General features: G+C 55.6%; 1 protein-coding gene across 1 annotated transcript; it reads right to left on the bottom strand.

The window, feature by feature from the left end:
* Positions 1-63: 63 nt before the first annotated feature.
* Positions 64-15,671, bottom strand: LOC137308656 (nucleolar protein 9; the record flags this gene model as incomplete). The annotated part of the gene is given in 9 exon segments (XM_067977250.1): positions 64-410; positions 2,861-2,980; positions 3,486-3,626; positions 7,631-7,758; positions 7,761-7,822; positions 8,714-8,855; positions 9,604-9,711; positions 11,329-11,760; positions 15,331-15,671. Coding segments are annotated over 9 exon segments (1,631 nt in total), but the record flags the coding sequence as incomplete, so codon positions are not given.
* Positions 15,672-17,454: the final 1,783 nt, after the last annotated feature.

Below are 17,454 nucleotides of genomic sequence, written 5' to 3'. Positions count from 1 at the left end.
TCTGGGAGTGTGGACCCTGGATAATGGGGCTCAAGTCTCTGGAGCGAGGCTCGAACCCACGACCTTCTGACAGAGGAAGGAAACATGTAAAATGGCTGCAGAAAGCTGGGCTGGGACAGGGGACTGGCCCTGGTTTTTGGAGACCCCCACCACCCTCGGCAGGGGGGCTGCATTCTCACCGTGAACTTCCTGATGATCTTCTTCCTCTGCTTGTCCGACACGGTGCTGCTGGTTAACAGGGCATCGAACACGTGGCTCCCGGACTGGTCGCAGGCCAGCCTCACACGGTCCTCCTCCGTCATGGCGGCCATGCTGAGCACCACCGCGGCCGGCTCGTCGAAGTGGAGCAGGTGCTGGGCCAGCAGCGAGCCGTGGTAATTGATGGTCTTCAGGCGCTGCTCGTCGGAGGGCTGGGCAGTCAGAGACACAGCCGGTTTAGTGGAGGCTCGTCGTCACAAGAGGCAGACACGTACAACACATCGGCATCAGGGCACAGCTCGGACAACAGTCTGGGACCTGCGGTCAAAGCCAGCCCCAGACAGAGGACTTCTCTCTCTCTCTCTCTCTGATAGGAGACTGGGCAGAGTCAGTGGGTCAGACAATGACCTTTCACCCTCTGGGACCTGCGGTCAAAGCCAGCCCCAGACAGAGGACTCCTCTCTCTCTCTCTGATAGGAGACTGGGCAGAGTCAGTGGGTCAGACAATGACCTTTCACCCTCTGGGACCTGCGGTCAAAGCCAGCCCCAGACAGAGGACTCCTCCTCTCTCTGATAGGAGACTGGGCAGAGTCAGTGGGTCAGACAATGACCTTTCACCCTCTGGGACCTGCGGTCAAAGCCAGCCCCAGACAGAGGACTCCTCTCTCTCTCTGATAGGAGACTGGGCAGAGTCAGTGGGTCAGACAATGACCTTTCACCCTCTGGGACCTGCGGTCAAAGCCAGCCCCAGACAGAGGACTCCTTCTCTCTCTGATGGGGGACTGGGTGGGGTCAGTGGGTCAGACACTGACCTTTCACCCTCTGGGACCTCGAACAAGCAGCAATGTCTATGCGGCAGTTTCTTCTGCCTATATTGGTGGTGGATGAGTGGGGAGGAGTACAAGGAGTACAGTAATGAAGAATACAATGGTACTACAAAGAGTGACAAATCCCCAGGACCAGATGGTTTCCATCCTAGGGTTTTAAAGGAAGCAGGTGAGAACATCGCAGATGCAACTATAATCTTCCAAAGTTCTCTCCATTCAGGAACCGTTCTTTAGATTGGAAAATTGCACATGATACTCCGCTATTTAAGAAAGGTGAGAGAGGGAAACCAGGGAATTATAGACCAGTTAGCCTAACATCTGTTGTCGGGGAATTACTAGAGTCTATAATTAAGGATAGAGTGACTGAACACCTTGAAAATTGTCAGCTGATCAGAGAGAGCCAGCGTGGATTTGTAAAGGGTAGGTCATGTCTGATGAACCTGATTGAATCTTTGAAGTGGTGACTAAAGTAGTGGACAGGGGAATGTCAACGGATGTTGTTTATATGGACTTCCAGAAGGCATTCGATAAAGTTCCTCAAAAGAGACTGCTAGCTAAAGTTGAAGCTCATGGAATTGAGAGCAAATTATTGACCTGGTTGGGAAATTGGCTGAGCGGCAGGAGACAGGGAGTAGGGATAATGGGCAGATACTCAGATTGGCAGGATGTGACTAGTGGTGTCCCACAGGGATCGGTGTTGGGGCCTCAACTGTTCACTGTATTTATTAACGACTTCGATGACGGACAGAGAGCCACATATCCAAGTTTGCCGATGACACAAAGATAGACAGCATTGTAAACAGTGTAGATGGAAGCATAAAATTACAGAGAGATATTAAGAGATTAAGCGAATGGGCAAAACTGTGGCAAATGGATTTCAGTGTAGGCAAGTGTGAGGTCATCCACTTGGACCTAAAAAGGAGAGATCAGAGTACTTTCTAAATGGTAAAAAGCTCGAAACAGTGGAGGTCCAAAAAGACTTGGGGGGGGTCCATGTACATAGATCATTAAAATGTCATGGACAGGTACAGAGAATAATCAAAAAGCCTAATGGAATGCTGGCCTTTATATCTAGAGGATTAGAATACAAGGGAGTAGAAGTTATGCTACAGGGATACAAAGCCCTGGTTAGACCACACCTGGAGTTCTGTGTTCAGTTCTGGCACCGCACCGTAGGAAGGATTTATTGGCCTTGGAGGGAGTGCAGCGTAGATTTACTAGAATGATACCTGGACTCTAAAGGTTAAATTATGAGGCGAGATTACATAAACTAGGGTTGTATTCTCTGGAATTTAGAACATTAAGGGGTGATTTGATCGAAGTTTTCAAGATATTAAGGGAAACTGATAGGGTAGATAGAGAGAGGCTATTTCCGCTGGTTGGGAGTTTAGGACTGGGGGACATTGTCTAAAGTTAGAGCCAGGACTTTCAGGAGCGAAGTTAGGGAACATTTCTACATGCAAAGGGTGGTAGGAGTTTGGAACTCTCTTCCACAAACGGCAGTCGATGCGAGCTCAATTATTAATTTTAAATCTGAGATTGATAGATTTTTGTGAACCAAAGGTGTTAAGGGATATGGGGCTCAGGCGGGAATCTGGAGTTAGGTCACAGGTCAGCCGTGATCTCATTGAACGGCGGAACAGGCTCGAGGGGGAAAGTGGCCTCGTCCTGTTCCTAGAAATGAGTGGGGGCGGTGGGGGAAGAACGGAGCAACAAGCTGGTGAAAGATTGATTGATTGGTCGTGTATGCTCCGGAACCACCGAGCCAGGTCGGGGGGTGCGACGAGACCCTCGGGCCAGTGCGACGGAGCGCTCTCTCCGCGTCTCAGGATTACCTGGTGCTCCGTGGCGGTGTCCTCCTCGCCCAGGCCGTAGAGAACCTCGTACGTCAGGAGAGAGATGAAGAGGGGCACGCAGGCCATCCGACGAGAGGCCGGCTCGGAGCAGTGGAACGCCTGAAGAAAAACGCAGATCGCGTCGATCCAAAGGAACGGTTTACAACAACCCACCACCCACCCCGGCGCCGGGTGGGCCTCGGGCCGGCGGGTCTGGTGAGCAACTTCTCTCTCCGAGTTCCGTCTCTCGCCAAGTTACTCGCCAAAGGCTTTGACCGGGAAGGGCTGAGTTAGCTGATCCGGGCGGTGGGGCTTCAGTGCCCGCCCTGGCTTGGGAAAGGAGGGGGGGGGGGGGGGGGGGCGTGGGGGGAACCATCGGACCCTGATCATTATCCAGTGAAGCCAGCCGGAAAGTGCACTCCCGCGCGCGCCCGAGGAGGGCAGGATCGGGGCTCATCCGCGATGCCCCACGCAGTCAAATATCCCGGGCTGGCAAATTTAAAAACCGGCCACCTGGGTGAGGTATCGGAGGAGGTGGGGGTAGGGCCAAGTGACTCCAGCAGGGACTCCCACTTGAGCACAGTGGGGAGGGGGACGGTGGGTAGAGCTGAGGATGTTCCCTTACCCGGTACAGTTGCATCAGCACCTCCTGCTGCTGCTCCTTGTGCTTCACGCAGGCTGCGGCCAGCTCGGCGATGATTCCCATGTGACCCTGTGCTAAAATATCCTCCAGGCCGGGGCAAAGCTCATTGAAGAACTTTGTAAACTAGGAAAAATCATACGGCGAGGTCAGTAGATTAGACACGCCCCTGCTAGTTATGATACGGGTTCATGAACTTCAACCCCAGGTCCCGGAGGGCGCGGTGACACGGTTTCACCCGCTGCAGTGCGCGCTCCCTCCCCCTTTTCTCGGCTTCCTTTTCGCTCGCTCTCCCCCCCCTCTCTCTCACGCAACAACTTGCATTTACGCGGCGCCGTTCAACGTCGCAAAACGCCCCGCGGCGCTTCACGGGAGCGCAGTCGGACACAAACTGACACCGAGCCACAAAGATTTTAAGACGGGCCCGGGTAGGTTTTAAGGAGCGGCTTAAAAGGAGGAGAGAGGGGTAGGGAGGGAATTCCGGAGCTTGGGGGCCTAGGCGGCCGAAGGGACGGCCGCCAATAGCGGGGAGAAGGGAGCGGGGGATGCACGGGGAGACGTTCATTTTGAAATACACACCAGTCGATCGCCTGTGCCACTGCACACTGGGATCAAGACCCAAAGTAGTGTTTGGGTGAAGAGGGGTTAGAGGGCAAGGGGGACAGTTACACAGGATTTTACAGCACAGGAACAGGCCATTCGGCCCAACAGGTCCGTGCCGGCGTTTATGCTCCACACGAGCCTCCTCCCTCCCTACTTCATCTCACCCTATCAGCATGTCCTTCCATTCCTTTCTCCCTCATGTGTTTATCGAGCCTCCCCTTAAATGGACCAGAGCGAGTAGATGGAATTCAGTCCCCATTCTAAAGTCATTGAGTTATAATTTGATTTGATATTCTTGTAGTTACACAGCAAAACCTACAGCAATTTGGGGAGCAGAGGAGTTGAGTTGACCGGAGTGCAGGAGTTTGTCGGCCCTGAGCAGGGAGACGTGATACAGAGGCTGCAGCGTTGACACAGGCGGGAGGGCAAAACTGCAGTTGGACACGTTTAGAAAGAAAGGCTTGCATTTATGTAGCGCCTTTCACCACCTCAGGACATCCCAGAGCGCTTTACAGCCAGTGAGGTACTTTTTGAAGTGTAGTTACTGTTGTAGTGTAGGAAACTCCAATTTGCACACAGCAAGATCCCACAAACAGCAATGTGTTAATGACCAGATCATCTGTTTATCTTTAAATAGTGATATTGGTTTGAGGGATAAATATTGGGCCCAGGACACCGGGGAGAACTCCCCCTCCTGCTCTTCTTCCAATAGTGGCCGTGGATCTTTTACATCCACCTGAGAGGGGCAGACGGGGGCCCTTGGTTTAACGTCTCATCCGAAAGACGGCACCTCCGACAGTGCAGAGCTCCCTCGGTGCTGCCCCTCTGACAGTGCGGCGCTCCCTCAGTACCGCCCCTCCGACAGTGCGGCGCTCCCTCAGTACTGCCCCTCTGACAGTGCGGCGCTCCCTCAGTACTGACCCTCCGACGACGCAGCGCTCCCTCAGTACTGACCCTCCGACATTGCAGCGCTCCCTCAGTACCGCCCCTCCGACAGTGCAACCATCCCTCAGTACTGACCCTCCGACAGTGCGGCGCTCCCTCAGTACTGACCCTCCGACAGTGCAACGCTCCCTTAGTACTGACCCTCCGACAGTGCGGCGCTCCCTCGGTACCGACCCTCCGACAGCGCGGCGCTCCCTCGGTACCGACCCTCCGACAGCGCGGCGCTCCCTCGGTACCGACCCTCCGACAGTGCGGCGCTCCCTCAGTACCGTCCCTCCGACAGTGCGGCGCTCCCTCGGTACCGACCCTCCGACAGTGCGGCGCTCCCTCGGTACTGACCCTACGACAGTGCGGCGCTCCCTCAGTACCGGCCCTCCGACAGTGCGGCGCTCCCTCAGTACTGACCCTACGACAGTGCGACGCTCCCTCAGTACCGCCCCTCCGACAGTGCGGCGCTCCCTCAGTACCGACCCTCCGACAGTGCGGCGCTCCTCAGTACCGTCCCTCCGACAGTGCGGCGCTCCCTCGGTACCGACCCTCCGACAGTGCGGCGCTCCCTCGGTACTGACCCTACGACAGTGCGGCGCTCCCTCGGTACCGGCCCTCCGACAGTGCGGCGCTCCCTCAGTACTGACCCTACGACAGTGCGGCGCTCCCTCAGTACCGGCCCTCCGACAGTGCGGCGCTCCTCAGTACTGACCCTACGACAGTGCGGCGCTCCCTCGGTACTGACCCTACGACAGTGCGGCGCTCCCTCAGTACCGGCCCTCCGACAGTGCGGCGCTCCCTCGGTACTGACCCTACGACAGTGCGGCGCTCCCTCAGTACCGGCCCTCCGACAGTGCGGCGCTCCCTCAGTACTGACCCTACGACAGTGCGACGCTCCCTCAGTACCGCCCCTCCGACAGTGCGGCGCTCCCTCAGTACCGACCCTCCGACAGTGCGGCGCTCCCTCAGTACCGACCCTCCGACAGTGCGGCGCTCCCTCAATACTGTCCCTCCGACAGTGCAGAGCTCCCTCGGTGCTGCCCCTCTGACAGTGCGGCGCTCCCTCAGTACTGACCCTCCGACGACGCAGCGCTCCCTCAGTACTGACCCTCCGACATTGCAGCGCTCCCTCAGTACCGCCCCTCCGACAGTGCAACCATCCCTCAGTACTGACCCTCCGACAGTGCGGCGCTCCCTCAGTACTGACCCTCCGACAGTGCAACGCTCCCTCAGTACTGACCCTCCGACAGTGCGGCGCTCCCTCAATACTGTCCCTCGGACAGTGCGGCGCTCCCTCAGTACCGACCCTCCGACAGTGCGGCGCTCCCTCGGTACCGACCCTCCGACAGTGCGGCGCTCCTCAGTACTGACCCTCCGACAGTGCGGCGCTCCCTCAGTACCGCCCCTCCGACAGTGCGGCGCTCCCTCAGTACCGACCCTCCGACAGTGCGGCGCTCCCTCAGAACCGACCCTCCGACAGTGCGGCGCTCCCTCAATACTGTCCCTCCAACAGTGCAGAGCTCCCTCGGTGCTGCCCCTCGACGACGCAGCGCTCCCTCAGTACCGCCCCTCCGACAGTGCAACCATCCCTCAGTACTGACCCTCCGACAGTGCGGCGCTCCCTCAGTACTGACCCTCCGACAGTGCGACGCTCCCTCAGTACCGCCCCTCCGACAGTGCGGCACTCCCTCAGTACTGACCCTCCGACAGTGCGGCGCTCCCTCAGTACTGACCCTACGACAGTGCGGCGCTCCCTCAGTACTGACCCTACGACAGTGCGGCGCTAGCTCAGTAACGCCCCTCCGACAGTGCGGCGCTCCCTCAGTACTGACCCTACGACAGTGCGGCGCTCCCTCAGTACTGACCCTCCGACAGTGCGACGCTCCCTCAGTACCGCCCCTCCGACAGTGCGGCGCTCCCTCAGTACCGACCCTCCGACAGTGCGGCGCTCCCTCAGTACCGACCCTCCGACAGTGCGGCGCTACCTCAGTACCGACCCTCCGACAGTGCGGCGCTCCCTCAATACTGTCCCTCCGACAGTGCGGCGCTCCCTCAGTACCGACCCTCCGACAGTGCGGCGCTCCCTCAGTACCGACCCTCCGACAGTGCAGCGCTCCCTCAGTACCGACCCTCCGACAGTGCGGCGCTCCCTCAGTACCGCCCTCCGACAGCGCGGCGCTCCCTCAGTACCGACCCTCTGACAGCGCGGCGCTCCCTCAGTACCGACCCTCCGACAGTGCGGCACTCCCTCAGTACCTCCCCTCCGACAGCGCGGCGCTCCCTCGGTACCGCTCCTCCGACGGCGCGGCGCTCCTCGGTACTGCGACCGGGAGAGTGTCGGCCCTGGATTACGGGGCTGGAGTCTCAGGAGCGGGGACTCAAACCCCAACCTTTCGACTCGGAGACGACAACGAGACTCACTGGTGACGCAGGCCGTTCCCAAATTGAAGGTAATTCATCGGGAGTCCTGAGGACACGAGAAGTGCTTTATACAAACAGGGACCGGTAACAGAGGCGCACTGAGGTTCAGATCATTCGTGGGCCGTGTCGGACAGACTCTCGAGTCGGGTCGGGCCGGGCCGGGCCCCACTCACCAGCTTCTGCGAGGGAGCAGCCGCGAGGAGCCGCTGAACGGTGAAGTTGGCGACCTGGTGGAGGGCCAGGGCGACCAGCTGGCCCTTGAAGTGCCTCTTGTAGAGCTTCCTGAAGAGCTTCTTATCGACACCTCGATGATCTTCTCCAGGAGGTGGCTGCTCGTCTTGTCTTTCAGGAATACCAGCAGCGGACTTGGGGGGGGAAATCACAAGGAGAAAGGCAGAGAGGTGGGCGATTTGTTAGAGGCAGACTTTTATTTCCCCGATCCTTCCCCATGCCCCCCCATCCCACCGGGCTACACCTCAGCTGCCTCTCCCACACGTCTGAGTCCAGAGAGGGACTATCGGCGGGATATTTGACTGTGGAGGGCATTGCAGTCAAGGTCCGATCCTGACCTTACTCAATTTACTGAACCGGCCGGCAGGAGGACCCTCCCCACAAGGTAAGCTATTCCCAGCCTGGGTGCAGAGAGAGGGGGGGGGGGGGGGGGGGGCAGGACGACCAATGCCACCGTGGCCAGTCTGCTCAGAGTCTCCAGGCTGATGGCTGCACTTGTCCTCGGGAAACTGTCTCCCTGAGGTACCCTCTCAGCTTGGCTCGGCCGGTCTCGCTCTCTCCCCTCTCCGAGCCGGTAGGTCGTGGGCTCGAGTCCCCGCTCCGGAGGCTCCAGCCCCGTAATCCAGGGCCGACGCTGCCGAGGGAGTGCTGCACCGTCGGAGGTTGCCGTCTTTCGCACGAAACCGAAGGCCCCGTCTGCCCTCTCGAATGGATGTTAAAGATCCCACGGCCACAACTGGAAGAGCAGGGAGGTTCCCCCCCCCAACCCGGTGTCCTGGGGCCAACGTTCCTCCCACAACTAACACCACCAAAAAAAAACAGATTCATCTGTCATTGGGGGTTGTGGGATCTTGCTCTGCACCAGTTGACTTGTCTATGTAACAACAGTCCAGGGTAACTGATTGTGCGTGAAGCACCTTAGGATGTTTCTGAGAGACCCAGAAAAAACGCAACACTCTCTTCAACGTCCTTTCACCCGCTGGGTATTCAGTAGTGGGGAGGGACAGAACGGTCGGCGTGGTTACCTGCATCCCTCCGCCTGGCCCAACGACCCCAGATATTCGATCACGGCAGCGCACAGCTCGCTGGAGACGGTCGGCAGCTTCCGGCACAGGACCTGGAGGGCGATTTGAAACACCGGACTGGCCACTGGATTGGTCACGAACACTGAGAGGGGGGGAAAAGAGGGGGGGAGAGACAATTTGGTTTTTTTATATAAACATGTGAAAGAAGTGCTGAAGGAGCGAGGCAAGGACCGGCCGGGGTGGGGGCTTCTGTGAGACTGTCCCCTTTTATTGTCACCTGTTGTGAATTTACCCACCTCCCCACAAACGCTGCTAGCCAGAGTCCCACGGGCAACCAGCATCTCACCCGTGTGGGCCATTCTTCATGTGGCAGCCCAGAAAACGAGCAGGGGATTCTGCCACGGGGTGCGTCACAACAGAGCCTGACACCGTCCTCGCCAGACTGGCGCACACGGACGCAGGCCGACGGGGTGGGGGGGGGGGGGGTGCAGGCACACGCACGAACACGCACATTTTTTTTTTACCAGAAGAGACACTCGATAGCGATCAGGAGCTGGAACTCTGGCTGATATTCCCCTCTTTCTAACCCAGGGATGACCGATACCGATTGTAGCCCTCCTAACGCCCGCCCCTGGACTGGAATCAGCTCACACAGCACAGATGGGGGGGGGTGGGGGGGAGAATGGAACCTGGGCCCTCCTGCTCTGCATGTAACATGAAGCCTTGTAAATACCCATCTCAGCCAACAATAGGTCATCTGGGCCGCGTCAGGAAGGGGAATTTGGTTCATTCAGATTTCCGTTTACATCTGGGACGCATTCCCTCCCGTCGGCCCCCCCCAGTCGCAGTCCCCCACCGTCGACTCTCTGGTAAAGATCCCGATGCCTAACCTTTCACATTTGCCTCCAGTAGCTTTGCCAAATGGCGGAGTTCATCGAAGAATTCTTCCGAAACGTCGAAGTCTGTGACCTGTCCCAGACGGTTATCCCGTTTCATCCCTGAAAGGAATCAACACCGATCAATAATGAGACACAGATGGAATAATGGACAGTGTGGGAGCTACTGGACGGGTTCGGGGGGGTTTATGTATAGAATAACGGATACCCGGGAGTGAGTTACAGACTGGAATCTAATCGAGGGGTTCGGGGGGTTTATATATAGAATAACAGATACCGGGAGTGAGTTACAGGCTGGAATCTAATCGAGGGGTTCGGGGGGGTTTATATATAGAATAACAGATACCCGGGAGTGAGTTACAGACTGGAATCTAATCGAGGGGTTCGGGGGGTTTATATATAGAATAACAGATACCCGGGAGTGAGTTACAGGCTGGAATCTAATCGAGGGGTTCGGGGGGTTTATATATAGAATAACAGATACCCGGGAGTGAGTTACAGGCTGGAATCTAATCGAGGGTTCGGGGGTTTATATATAGAATAACAGATACCCGGGAGTGAGTTACAGGCTGGAATCTAATCGAGGGGTTCGGGGGGTTTATATATAGAATAACAGATACCCGGAGTGAGTTACAGGCTGGAATCTAATCGAGGGGTTCGGGGGGTTTATATATAGAATAACAGATACCCGGGAGTGAGTTACAGGCTGGAATCTAATCGAGGGGTTCGGGGGGGTTTATATATAGAATAACAGATACCCGGGAGTGAGTTACAGACTGGAATCTAATCGAGGGTTCGGGGGGTTTATATATAGAATAACAGATACCCGGGAGTGAGTTACAGGCTGGAATCTAATCGAGGGGTTCGGGGGTTTATATATAGAATAACAGATACCCGGGAGTGAGTTACAGGCTGGAATCTAATCGAGGGGTTCGGGGGGTTTATATATAGAATAACAGATACCCGGGAGTGAGTTACAGGCTGGAATCTAATCGAGGGGTTCGGGGGGTTTATATATAGAATAACAGATACCCGGGAGTGAGTTACAGGCTGGAATCTAATCGAGGGGTTCGGGGGGTTTATATATAGAATAACGGATACCCGGGAGTGAGTTACAGGCTGGAATCTAATCGAGGGGTTCGGGGGGTTTATATATAGAATAACAGATACCCGGGAGTGAGTTACAGACTGGAATCTAATCGAGGGGTTCGGGGGGTTTATATATAGAATAACGGATACCCGGGAGTGAGTTACAGGCTGGAATCTAATCGAGGGGTTCGGAGGGGTTTATATATAGAATAACAGATACCCGGGAGCGAGTTACAGGCTGGAATATAATCGCGGGGTTCGGGGGGTTTATATATAGAATAACAGATACCCGGGAGTGAGTTACAGACTGGAATCTAATCGAGGGGTTCGGGGGGTTTATATATAGAATAACAGATACCCAGGAGTGAGTTACAGGCTGGAATCTAATCGAGGGGTTTGGGGTGTTTATATATAGAATAACAGATACCCAGGAGTGAGTTACAGGCTGGAATCTAATCGGGGGGTTCGGGGGGGTTTATATATAGAACAGATACCCGGGGCTGAGCGTCACATCTGCTGTACCTGCCCTGGGAGTGTTCACCGTTGAAATTAAATGGTAACTGTGCCATTGCTGAGTGAAGGCTTGAACAACTGACTGGATTTCCCCGCCTCACAGGGGGTGGGACTCACCGCGAGGAGTCTTCTTGCGAGGGTCTCTTTTCAAGTTCTCCGTGGGTAAGATCGCGCCCCCCAGGACCTGCAGCAACGTCCGAAGCACGAAGCTACCGTGGGTGTCGCCTGCGTATTCCAGGAATCTATCTCGGACACCGGCGCTCAGCTCCAGGATCAGCCCCTCCAGGCTCCCGCCGGCCTCCCCCTCCGCGGCCTGCAGCTGCGCCCCGAGCCTGGCCGCCTGCAGCAGCGCCGTCTGCATGACGTGGGCCCCGCAGCGGTGGCAGCTGAGCTGGGCGTAGTGGGGCCGGAGGGAGCGCAGGAAGAGGCGCAGGGCCGGGGCGCCGCACTGCTCCAGGAGCCGCTCCAGGACAACACTGACCGAGGCGTCGCTGCACAGCTTCAGCTCCTGGTCCTGTATTTCGGCAAGCACGTTGGTGATGAAGAGCTCTGGGGGGAGGAAAGAGGGGGTTCAGAGGTTAGCAGTGGGCTGAGGCCAAGGGTCAACGGGCGAAGTCCTCCCAGCTCACGGGAGCCGAGGGCTGCAACAGTGAAGGAGAGGAGGGAGAGAGAGAGAGAGAGAGAGAGAGAGAGAAAGAGGGGGGGGAGAAAGAGAGAGAGAGAGAAAAAGAGGGGGGAGAGAGAGAGAGAGAGAGAAAAAGAGGGGGGGGGAGAGAGAGAGAGGAAAAGAGGGGGGAGAGAGAGAGAGAGAGAGAAAAAGAGGGGGGAGAGAGAGAGAGAGAAAAAGAGGGGGGAGAGAGAGAGAAAAAGAGGGGGGAGAGAGAGAGAAAAAGAGGGGGGAGAGAGAGAGAGAGAGAGAGAAAAAGAGGGGGGGGAGAGAGAGAGAGAGAGAGAGAGAGAGAAAAAGAGGGGGGAGAGAGAGAGAGAGAAAAAGAGGCGGGAGAGAGAGAGAGAGAAAAAGAGGGGGGGAGAGAGAGAGAAAAAGAGGGGGGAGAGAGAGAGAGAGAAAAAGAGGGGGGAGAGAGAGAGAAAAAGAGGGGGAGAGAGAGAGAGAAAAAGAGGGGGAGAGAGAGAGAGAAAAAGAGGGGGAAGAGAGAGAGAAAAAGAGGGGGAGAGAGAGAGAAAAAGAGGGGGAGAGAGAGAGAAAAAGAGGGGGAGAGAGAGAGAGAAAAAGAGGGGGAGAGAGAGAGAGAAAAAGGGGGGGGGAGAGAGAGAGAGAAAAAGGGGGGGGGAGAGAGAGAGAGAAAAAGGGGGGGGGAGAGAGAGAGAAAAAGGGGGGGGGAGAGAGAGAGAAAAAGGGGGGGGAGAGAGAGAAAAAGGGGGGGGAGAGAGAGAGAAAAAGAGGGGGGAGAGAGAGAGGGGAAAAGAGGGGGGAGAGAGAGAGGGAAAAAGAGGGGGGAGAGAGAGAGGGAAAAAGAGGGGGGAGAGAGAGAGGGAAAAAGAGGGGGGAGAGAGAGAGGGAAAAAGAGGGGGGAGAGAGAGAGGGAAAAAGAGGGGGGAGAGAGAAAGAGGGAGAACAGGAAGGAAAACTAAGGCTGCAGCTCCCAAGGGAAGGGGAGAGAGAGAGAGAGAGAGAGAAAACAGCAAGATGGGTAGGAAGGGGTAAAGGCAAAAGATGCTGCACTCCTGGGTCAGCGAGAGAGAGCACGTAAATAACAGGAAACAAACCTAGGAACAGGAGGCCATTCAGCCCCTCGGGCCTGTCCTGTCATTCAATTAGATCATGGCTGATCTGTACCTCAGCCCCATTTTCCCACCTTCGATTCATGTATCTCGATACCCTCGCCCAACAAAAATCTATCGATCCAATACATGAAAATTTCAATCTCCACCCGGCATCCACAGCATTTTGGGAGGGAAGAGAGTTCCAGATTCCCACTCCCCTTTGTGTGAAGAAGTGATTCCTGACATCACCCCTGAACAGCCTGGCTCTAATTTTAAGGTTCTACCCTCCCCCACCTCGTTCTGGACTCCCCCCACACCAGAGGAAATATCAACCCCATCAAATCCTTTAATCATCTCAAACACCTCGATCAGATCACCCCTTAATCTTCTATATTCGAGGGATTATGAGCCCAGTCTGTGCAACCTGGCCTCGTAATTTAACCCTTTCAGCCCCGGTGAATCTGCCCCGCACCCCCTCCAAGGCCAATATCTCCTTCCTGAGGTGCGGTGCCCAGAACTGAACACCGTGCTCCAGATGGGGTCTAACCAGAGCTCTGTCCATAATTTCCACCCCTTTGTATTCCAGCCCTCTGAGATAAAGGCCAACATTTCATTCACCTTTTGAATTATTTTTTGTCCCTGTCCACTGGCTTTTACTGATTTCTGTACTTGGACCCCTAAATCTCGCTGCTCCTCCACAGTTCTTGCCATTTAGAAAATACTCTGATTGGCTTTTATTGCTGGGGGATAGAATATAAAAACAGGGAGGTATTGCTGCAGTTATATAAGGTATTGGTGAGACCGCACCTGGAATACTGCATACAGTTTTGGTCTCCATACTTAAGAAAAGACATACTTGCTCTCGAGGCAGTACAAAGAAGGTTCACTCGGTTAATCCCGGGGATGAGGGGGCGGACATATGAGGAGAGGTTGAGTAGATTGGGACTCCACTCATTGGAGTTCAGAAGAATGAGAGGCGATCTTATTGAAACATATAAGATTGTGAAGGGGCTTGATCGGGTGGATGCGGTAAGGATGTTCCCAGCGATGGGTGAAACTGGAACTAGGGGGCATAATCTTAGAATAAGGGGCTGCTCTTTCAAAACTGAGATGAGGAGAAACTTCTTCACTCAGAGGGTAGTAGGTCTGTGGAATTTGCTGCCCCAGGAAGCTGTGGAAGCTACATCATTAAATAAATTCAAAGCAGAAATAGACAGTTTCCTAGAAGTAAAGGGAATTAGGGGTTACAGGGAGCGGGCAGGAAATTGGACATGAATTTAGATTTGAGGTTAGGATCAGATCAGCCATGATCTTATTGTAAACAATTTTACAACACCAAGTTATAGTCCAGCAATTTTTAAAAAAAAAAAAAAAAAAAAAAAAAAAAAAAAAAAAAATTGCTGGACTATAACTTGGTGTTGTAAAATTGTTTACAATTGTCAACCCCAGTCCATCACCGGCATCTCCACATCATGATCTTATTGAATGGCGGAGCAGGCTCGAGGGGCCGATTGGCCTACTCCTGCTCCTGTTTCTTATGTTCTTATCTTAGATCCAAAGTGGACGACCTCACATTCTCTGTATCGACTCCATCAAATCCTTCAACCATCTTAAACACGGTGATCAGATCACCTCGAAACTCAAGGGAAAACCAGTCCACTCGATGCAACCTGTCCTCATCGATTAACCTCTTCGGCCCGGTATCACTCTGGTGATTCTGTACTGGATCTCCCGTCCCCCCACCTCACCTGGGGGCACTGAGGTCAACTGTAGCCCCGCCCCCCACCTGGGGGTACTGAGGTCAACTGTAGCCCCGCCCCCCACCTGGGGTACTGAGGTCAACTGTAGCCCCGCCCCACCACCTGGGGGTACTGAGGTCAACTGTAGTCCCACCCCCCCACCTGGGGGTACTGAGGTCAACTGTAGCCCCACCCTCCCACCTGGGGTACTGAGGTCAACTGTAGCCCCACCCCCCCACCTGGGGTACTGAGGTCAACTGTAGCCCTGCCCCCCACCTGGGGGTACTGAGGTCAACTGTAGCCCCACCCCCCACCTGGGGGTACTGAGGTCAACTGTAGCCCCGCCCCCACCTGGGGTACTGAGGTCAACTGTAGCCCCTCCCCCACCTGGGGGTACTGAGGTCAACTGTAGCCCCACCTCACCTGGGGGTACTGAGGTCAACTGTAGCCCCACCCCCCCTGGGGGTACTGAGGTCAACTGTAGCCCCACCTCACCTGGGGGTACTGAGGTCAACTGTAGCCCCTCCCCCTTAATAGAGGGGCACTGAGGCCAACTGTAGCCCCTCCCCCTTAATAGAGGGGCACTGAGGCCAACTGTAGCCCCTCCCCCTTAATAGAGGGGCACTGAGGCCAACTGTAGCCCCTCCCTCCTCACCTCTTTCCTCCTCCTCCTCGAAGCCTCGCTCCAGGGCGTCCCCGACCCGTCGGAAGTAGCCCAGGGTGGCGCCGTCCAGCCGCCCGTCTCCCGAGGCCCGGGCGGGGGGGATCCCAGGCCTCTCCTCCTCCTTCTTCTTCTTCAACCCCATTGAAATTGTGGTTTTACGGGAGGGGGGGGGAAGAGAAGAAAAAAAAATAACCAAATCACAACAACAAAAAAAAAAAAATTTTTTTTCTTTTGGAAAAATTAATTTTCCCCGAGCTCTTCTCCTTTGATTCTCACACTTTTATTTTATTTTATGTTTTTTTTTTCTCCCCCCCCCCCGCCGGCGCCGCGAAAATAAAACACAAAAAAACCCACTTTTCCTTCACATCAACCGTCGCATGGGACGGAAAACCGGAAGCGGTCCGACCGCCTAAAATGTCCGACCCCGACCCGCCAAAACGACGCGAGGCGGAAGTTGGTCCGTCCGCTTAGGCGCTCCGGCCCTGAAGGTGCAGCGAGCAAGCAGCAGCTGCAGCCGGAGCAGCGCTGCAGCAGCCGGAGCTGCAGCCTGAGCAGCGCTGCAGCAGCATGAGCAGGGGAGAGGCCAGTGTGTGTGCTGCCAGCTGGGCTCTTTCTCTCTCTCTCTGTTCCATAGAAAGGTTACAGCACAGAAGGAGGCCATTCAACCCGTCGAGTCCGTGCCGGCCCTCTGCAAGGGCAACCCAGCCTAGTCCTCCTCCCTCCCTCCTCCGCAGCCCTGCAAGTTCTCCTCCTTCCGGTCCCCCTCCAGTTCCTTTCCTTGACCCTGCTTCCGCCGCCCTTTCCGGTCGCTGCGCTCCGGGTTTCCAGGAGCTGAGCCGTTCGGCGAGGAATCGTGGAAAGTTTACGGCGCAGAAGGAGGGCCGTTCGGCCCATCGTGTCCGTGCCGGCCGACAACGAGCCACCCAGCCCACTTTCCAGCACTTGGTCCGTAGCCCTGTAGGTTACTGCACTTCAGGTGCACATCCAGGTACTTTTTAAACGCAATGAGGGTTTCTGCCGCTGTCACCCTCTCAGGCAGTGAGTTCCAGACCCTCACCACCCTCTGGGTGAAAAAATTTCTCCTCAGCTCCCCACTAATCCTTCTACCAATCACTTTAAATCTATGCCCCCTGGTCATTGACCTCTCTGCTAAGGGAAATAGGTCCTTCCTATCCACTCTATCTAGGTTCCTCATAATTTTGTACACCTCAATTAAATCACCCCTCAGCCTCCTCTGTTCCAAAGAGAACAACCCCAGCCTATCCAATCTTTCCTCACAGCTAAAATTCTCCAGCCCTGGCAACATCCTCGTAAATCTCCTCTGCACCCTCTCTGGTGCAATCACATCCTTCCTGTAATGTGGTGACCAGAACTGTACCCAGTACTCAAGCTGTGACCTAACCAGTGTTTTATACAGTTCCAGCATAACCTCCCTGCTCTTCTATGCCGTCCTGCAGTTCCATTTCATCCTTCGCCTCATCTGGCACTTGAACAAAAAGACTTTTCTTCTTCCTCTCAGGGGTTAAGGGCCTCAGGCTTCGACAGCTCTTAGATTCCAACACCCCTCCTGATCCTTCTTCCCCTTCACTTTCCTCCGACCCCATCCCTCCCTCCAATCTCTCCCTTCGTCCTCTTTTCACCTTCCCCTCTCTGACCCCGAACGATCAGTCCTCGGCTTCATCCCCTTACGGCCCCCACCTCAATGAATTTCGAGCGCGACACGATGCCGATCTCGTCTTCCATCGCCTCCGCCCCCTACTTCTTTGGCCGGGGGGGGGGTCTTCCCCCTCGCACAGGGGACCCTTTCTCCCGTCTTCAGAATTCTCAGTCCACCTGGCCTCTTATCCTCTCTCGATCTTTTCACTGGCAACTGCCAGCGTGACATCGGCCGTCTCAATTTCTCCGTTCTCTCAGGTCCAACCCTGACGTTGTCATTAAACCTGCTGACACGGGCGGCGCTGTTTTTGTTTGGCGAACGCACCTCTGCCTTGCGGAGGCTGATCGCCAACTCTCCGACACCCCCTCCTACCTCCCCCTGGACCACGACCCCACCACTGAACTTTAAGCCATTGTTTCTCAGACCGTGACTGACCTCATCTCCTTTGGAGATCTTCT

This window comes from Heptranchias perlo, unplaced genomic scaffold, assembly GCF_035084215.1.
Source record: "Heptranchias perlo isolate sHepPer1 unplaced genomic scaffold, sHepPer1.hap1 HAP1_SCAFFOLD_1363, whole genome shotgun sequence".
NCBI classification, from domain to species: domain Eukaryota; kingdom Metazoa; phylum Chordata; class Chondrichthyes; order Hexanchiformes; family Hexanchidae; genus Heptranchias; species Heptranchias perlo.
Note: the sequence above shows the minus strand (reverse complement) of the source record. Positions and strands in the feature narration are given on the sequence as shown.